This window comes from Coenobita brevimanus, chromosome 108 (genome assembly GCF_032717465.1).
Source record: "Coenobita brevimanus isolate Jiangsu-jjx chromosome 108, ASM3271746v2, whole genome shotgun sequence".
NCBI lineage: Eukaryota > Metazoa > Arthropoda > Malacostraca > Decapoda > Coenobitidae > Coenobita > Coenobita brevimanus.
The window spans coordinates 11,492,542-11,498,786 of NC_137061.1; the positions used below are offsets into that span (position 1 = coordinate 11,492,542).

At 45.5% G+C, this 6,245-nt stretch overlaps 1 protein-coding gene across 1 annotated transcript; it reads left to right on the forward strand.

The window, feature by feature from the left end:
• Window positions 1–3,850: 3,850 nt before the first annotated feature.
• On the forward strand, window positions 3,851–4,702 carry LOC145417007 (uncharacterized). The gene has a single exon (XM_080285856.1). It carries the CDS (start codon window positions 3,851–3,853, stop codon window positions 4,700–4,702), a length of 852 nt encoding a protein of 283 aa, XP_080141982.1.
• The last annotated feature ends 1,543 nt before the right edge of the window (window positions 4,703–6,245 follow it).

The window sequence follows — 6,245 nt, forward strand, 5'->3', positions numbered from 1 at the left end:
TGTGAAGCTCAGCATTACCATCACTAGGCGTAACTATAGCAAGGTGATGGTAAACTATTTCTCATAATCCAAGCAAACTCCCAAACACCTCTTTCTTGGCGATTTATTTATGGATATGTGTGGTTAATGGCCTTTTTGTACTTTATACATGCAAAGTCTGGCAATTTTGGAAAGATTTATGTAATAGAAGAGAACAGTAAGATGTAATAAACAAAATATATAGGTTATGAAAAGGTGTTAGGGTCCCATGTGTTGAGAATGACACGGATGAAAAATAAAATACCAAGTTACGTATGCATTACACCTGCGCAAGAAAGAATTTGATCTTTGTGCATATGTGTGTGTGTGTGTGTGTGTGTGTGTGTGTGTGTGTGTGTGTGTGTGTGTGTGTGTGTGTGTGTGTGTGTGTGTGTGTGTGTGTGTGGATGAGGGGTATCACAGGTACAGGTGATTAATTTTGCCCTCCCCAAAAATAAATAAATAAATAAAAAAGGTGTAGGGCAGAGTTCAAGGGCACGGTCAGATCGAAAAATTTTGATCCGATTTTGACCAAACTTTGTGCAAGGGTTGAAGAACAGGAGAGGGTGAAGTGATTTAATTTTCAGACTAATCTTTTGGAGGTCAAGGTCAACTGGTGGTCCCTTTAACACTGATATTTCGTGGTGTATTGGAAGAGGTCCGACGAAGCATCTTATATTGATTTTTTAATGCAAGGAAGAAGAAACCAAAGGCTACCTAGGTTCCGTCTTCTCGTTGCTTGAGGAAGCTCCCTAACACCTTTTCCTAAGCGATTTATTGAGCATGTTACACCTTACTGTCCTGGTCTTTGTCACATAATCCCTTCAAGCATCGCAAAACTCTGCATAAATAACATACAAAAGAATGTTAACCAGCCATATCTAAAAATAAATCCCTAAGCAAGGGATGTTAAGGAACTCTAGAAGACAGAACTAAAGTGCTGGGAGTGGTTGTATTTGGTGGGTGGCGCCGCGGTGGTTGGGTGGCAGCGTAATCTTCTCGTGGTGAGCTTGGCCCTACGTTGCCTTCCAACTTATTCTCTGACGGATGTTTTAAGTTGATGGTGAGATATCTTTTTACCTTATCCTGGCTCAGATTTCCATTCTTTATACGTTCTCTCTCTCTCTCTCTCTCTCTCTCTCTCTCTCTCTCTCTCTCTCTCTCTCTACGTGCTAAGTTTGGTTTTCCCAGGATTAGCACCATTCTCTCTCTCTCTCTCTCCCTCTCTCTCTCTCTCTCTCTCTCTCTTTTACTCCAACCCAACCTAACCTAACCTACAAACTAACCAAACCTGTACTAAAAAGACAAATCCAACCCATCTTAAACTTTCCCGGATAAAAAAAATGCTAAAAGGCACACACAACGGAAATCAGCAACCTGGCCAAAATTTTTCGCCATCTTCCGGTTTTTTTCACGTAGCTCAATGGCAGAAAAAAAAATGCTATAGCGTTACACCCCTTCTATAGCACTTCTTCGTGACTAGCATCACAATCTAGTGTTCAGTCTCTTGCTACATCTCAAGATGGTAAGATGAAAATTATAGGTCAAATTAAAGCAAAAGAATATGGTATGTGGTTTTAGATTTTTATAGATATGCCTACACTTCTTCGTGACTAGCACCATAATCTAGTGTTAATCTATTGCTATAACTCAATATTTATGATGGAGAGATGACAGTCTTAGGCCAGGTTGGAGTGAAAAGAGTATAGGACGCTATTTTATTTTCTTGCATATATATTTTCCCGTCAATTATATAGACGAAATATAGACTTTAGCCCGTACTTGTCGGTTAAGGAGGTTCCCAAGCACCTCTTCCTTAGCGATTTATTACTGGATATGTCTAGCCAATGTCCTCTTCTACGTTACTTAACCTCTGCCGTTTCTCAGTCCCACCGCATGGCAACCACTACAGCCTCTAACTCCTTTTCTGCCATCACCTTCCCATCTGACACACCTGCCCCCTTGGTTTCGCCAGTCCCCGGTTCCTCTGCTGCCTCCTCCTCCTCACCTACCCCTCCGACTGTCACTGTTATTTCCTCTACCTCTGTCTCTGCTCTCCCCTCTTCCACATCTCTTTCTCCCTCTTCTTGTTTTACTTCCTACTCTCAGACCCCTTCAGTTTCTCTTTCCAACACTTTCTCTGTTCTAGACTCTTCTACTTCAACCTCCTCCTTGTCGCCTTTCTTGTCCACTCCTCTCTCTTCTCCTCATCGTCCTTCCGGTTCTGCTGCTCCCCCTCGCTCCTCCTCTTCTCTCCGCCAACAATTAATCCCTCTGCCACAACGTGATGCCCGCCGTCCACTTCTCTCTGGCAAACGTGGGCTGCCTCCCACAGCATCGGATGCCAAGGGTACCACAAAATCCACACATTTTCCCCCATCTCGTAAATTGCGTACAGCTCGTCCCTTGCTCTCCGCGACACCTACTTCAACAAAGATTCCAGTCTCCACTCAGCGATATGGTTCCAACCCTACCTCAACTCCGCAAGCCACTCCACAACTGGCTCCAACTCCCCAGTCGACACCACAGATGACACTCCCAATGGGTACTGAGAGTGAAACCCTCACAGACATTATGGAGTTTCTTGAGACTCCTTTACAGGAACCATTGAGTCCACAAAAAATACTCCATACGGCAGAAATCCATTCGGCTCCTTCTGATCCCTCCCCTATTCCCATCCCTCCTTCCCCTTCTGCCCCCCCTCTCTTCTTGTCCTAATCCCTCTCCCTTATCCCTCCCAGTGCCACCGGACTATAGTGACCATCCTGCTCATTCGCCTCTTCCACCCTCCGCTCCTGTTCCTACTATCGGACCAACTCAATAATACAGTATGTGAAACCCGTCCGCCATAAATTCAATTTTATTTAAAGTTTTTAGTATATCTTCCTTATAATGGAATATACAGTACGTAGTTTTATGGCCCATCGTAAACTTCCGAAACCAGACCTCATTCTTCCAAACTGTTATTAGTTTTATTTTACATCATGGCTCCCATTATACAATGGAATATCTGCGGTTTTACTACACATCGGCCAGACCTCCGGTTTTTAATTTCCCAATATAACCCACCGATTCTTTACCTACGAGAGACACGCCTCACCACCCCCCCTCCCTCCATTCCATCTTATTCATATCTGTGTCTACCCCATTCCCAGTATGATACCTGTCTCCTAATACATGTTGATGTTCCTTATCAAACCCTTTCTGTTACAACTACTATCAAATGTACCTTCGCCAGTGTTTCTATCCAGGTGGGTTGCAGTGGTTTCACTGTATCTTTCTCCATCAGTACCTGTCAATTTTAATGATCTCGATCGATTTTATCTACCCTTCCCCCTCCTATCCTTCTTTTAGGTGATTTTAACTGTCGGAACCCCCTCTGGGGTGACTCTGTTTTAACCGTATGTGGGCGCTCCTTGGAGGATTTCCTCCTTGCCCATGATTTTTTCATTTTTAACTCTGATTCCCCAACCCATTTTGACACCCGTACTCGAACTTTCTCTGCCATTGACCTATCCATCTGCACCCCAATGATTTCCCTGGACTTCACTTGGTCAATCCTGAATGATTATTGTGCCACGGACCATTTCCCGATCCTCCTAACCCCCACGTCTTACTATCCGGTCCCTGGTCCTCCTCGATGGCGCTTCAATAGGGCAGACTGGACGACTTTTACATCCCAGGCTGTTCCTCCCACTCCTCTTCTGCTCTCCCATGATCCAACTGCTTTGCTTTCCTGTTTCCGAGCCTTTCTCCTTACGGCTGCCCAAACCTTTATTCCGCGTACCTCCCGTCCCGTGTCATCGAAATGTGTGCCATGGTGGAATGACCAATGCAATTCAGCACTCCTGGTCAAGAGGGCCAGGTGGAAGAGCTTCCACAGAAAAAAGGCACTGTGTTGGAAATCCGAGCTTTTATACTTTTTCAGCAAGCTAATGCTCTCCTTCGCCGCACAATCCATCAAGCAAAAAAGAACAGCTGGATTTCTTATGTCTCTACTATCGTCTCGGACTCACCCATTCCACGTATATGGTCCCGCATCAGGAAAATAGCAGGTAAACGGTCACAAACCCTGACTCCAGTCCTCACCACCAATGATGGAGCCATTGGCAATGCTTTTCAAATTGCCAATATTCTGGGTCACCATTTTAGCCAGATTAGCAGTGGGTCCCATCTCCCCCCTACTTTTTTAACAACCAAGAGGCATTCAGAACGGACGCCCTTACAGTTCACGCTGTCGTCAAATGCGGCGTACAATGCCCCTTTCTCCAGCTCGGAACTCAAAGCAGCTCTAACTGCTTGTGGTTCTACCTATGAGGAACCCGATGGTGTACACTACAAAATGATAAAACATCTGTCCCAGACAGCCCTTCACTTTCTGCTTAGAATATATAATACTATATGGTCCAATGGGACCTTCCCTGATGAGTGGAGACAGGCCTACCTCCTACCATTCCTTAAACCTGGCAAATCTGGGTCGTCACCTGGAGATTATCGCCCTATTGCTCTTATTAGCTGTCTATGTAAACTGATGGAACGTATGGTAAACTCTCGCCTAAGATGGCATTTAGAATCACGCAGTGCAATCTCACCCTTACAATATGGTTACCGCAAGGGCCGGAGCACCCTAGAGCACCCTAGATCCCCTGATGACAAGCCTTCACTAACTCAAAGGTGTTCATAGCAGTGTTTTTTGATCTCGAAAAGGCTTATGATACAGTCTGGAGGTATAATATTTTCCGCGTCCTACAACACTCAGGAATTAATGGCAATATGGGGGTCTTCTTACAGAACTTTCTTTGTAACCGGACCTTCCGTGTACGCCTTCAGAATGTCTTATCCCGGTCCTATGTACAGCATGAGGGTGTTCCACAGGGATGTGTGCTTAGTACTACTCTTTATATCCTTGCAATAAATGGTACCATTTCATCTCTCCCGCATGGTGTTCGGGCTTCATTATATGTAGATGATTTTGCTATATATGCAGCTGGAGCGGATGTCCTGGCCTTACGAGTCCTACTTCAATCAGCTATGGATGCCGCCGCAGGGTGGGCTATGGATCATGGCTTTAAATTCTCCCCCACGAAATCCTGTGCTATAACTTTTACAACCCGTCATTCAATCCCTCAACCCCCTCTTACACTGTATGGTACCCCACTGCCATACCGATTATCAGCCCCTTTCCTTGGCCTTGTCTTTGATTCTCGACTGACTTGGTCCCCTCATCTCACTTCCCTTAAGACCTCTGCTTCCCTCAGACTTCTGCTATTACAAACTCTTAGTCATATGTCCTGGGGTGCAGACCCTACAACTCTGCTCTGTCTCCATACTGTCTTAGTTTTGTCAAAGATTGATTATGGCTGTCAGGTTATGCATCTGCCTCATCTTCCTCTCTTCGGTGCCTTGATTCTGTTCACCATCATGGTTTACGTCTGGCATTGGGTGCTTTTCGTTCCACTCCGGTTACGAGCCTGTATGTCGAATCGGGTATGCCCTCTCTGTCCTCCTGACAAACTAACTCTCCGTTATCACATTCGCCTTCTTCAACACCCATCTGCTGGTTTCCCCTCCTCTGTTACGCACCTCTCCCCTCCTTTTTCGCCCTCATTAGCTTCATCTTTTCCTTGTAGAGTCTCCAATTTACTTGCATCCCTTTCTTTCCCTGCTATTTTAGTTCTCCCTCTGCGAGTGTCTATGTTCCCACCTTGGCTTCTTCCTCGCCCTACTGTCTTTGATGGCTTGCTCTCTCGTCCAAAGTCCTCTTCCACCCCACAGGAACTTTACCATCTTTTTATGGATCATATGTGTTGTCACTCCTCAGAGACCCCAGTGTACACAGACAGCTCTAAGTCTTATATGGGCTCGGGTTTTGCTGTTCTTTTCCCAGACCATACCTATCAGATCCGCCTTCCACCAGTCACCAGTATTTTCACTGCTGAACTGCTGGCCATTTTACTGGCCCTTCGTGTTATATACCGATCAAGGCTACACACCTTTGTTATTTTCACAGATTCACTTAGTGCACTACATGGTATTCAGTCCATCCCGGCCAGCAACCCAATAGTGTTGGAGATACAGGAATGGTTGTTCCGTATTAACACCAGATTGAAGTCTATCTCCTTCTGTTGGGTCCCAAACCATGTTGGGATACCGGGTAATGAGAGGGTTGACTGCCTGGCGCTTACAGCTGTCACCTCTCTTTCTGTCGCACCTCATCTTATCCCAGC

Bases quoted from the DNA above. Each gene is read 5' to 3' on its own strand.
- LOC145417007 (XM_080285856.1), top strand. From the start codon at position 3,851: ATGCAATTCAGCACTCCTGGTCAAGAGGGCCAGGTGGAAGAGCTTCCA.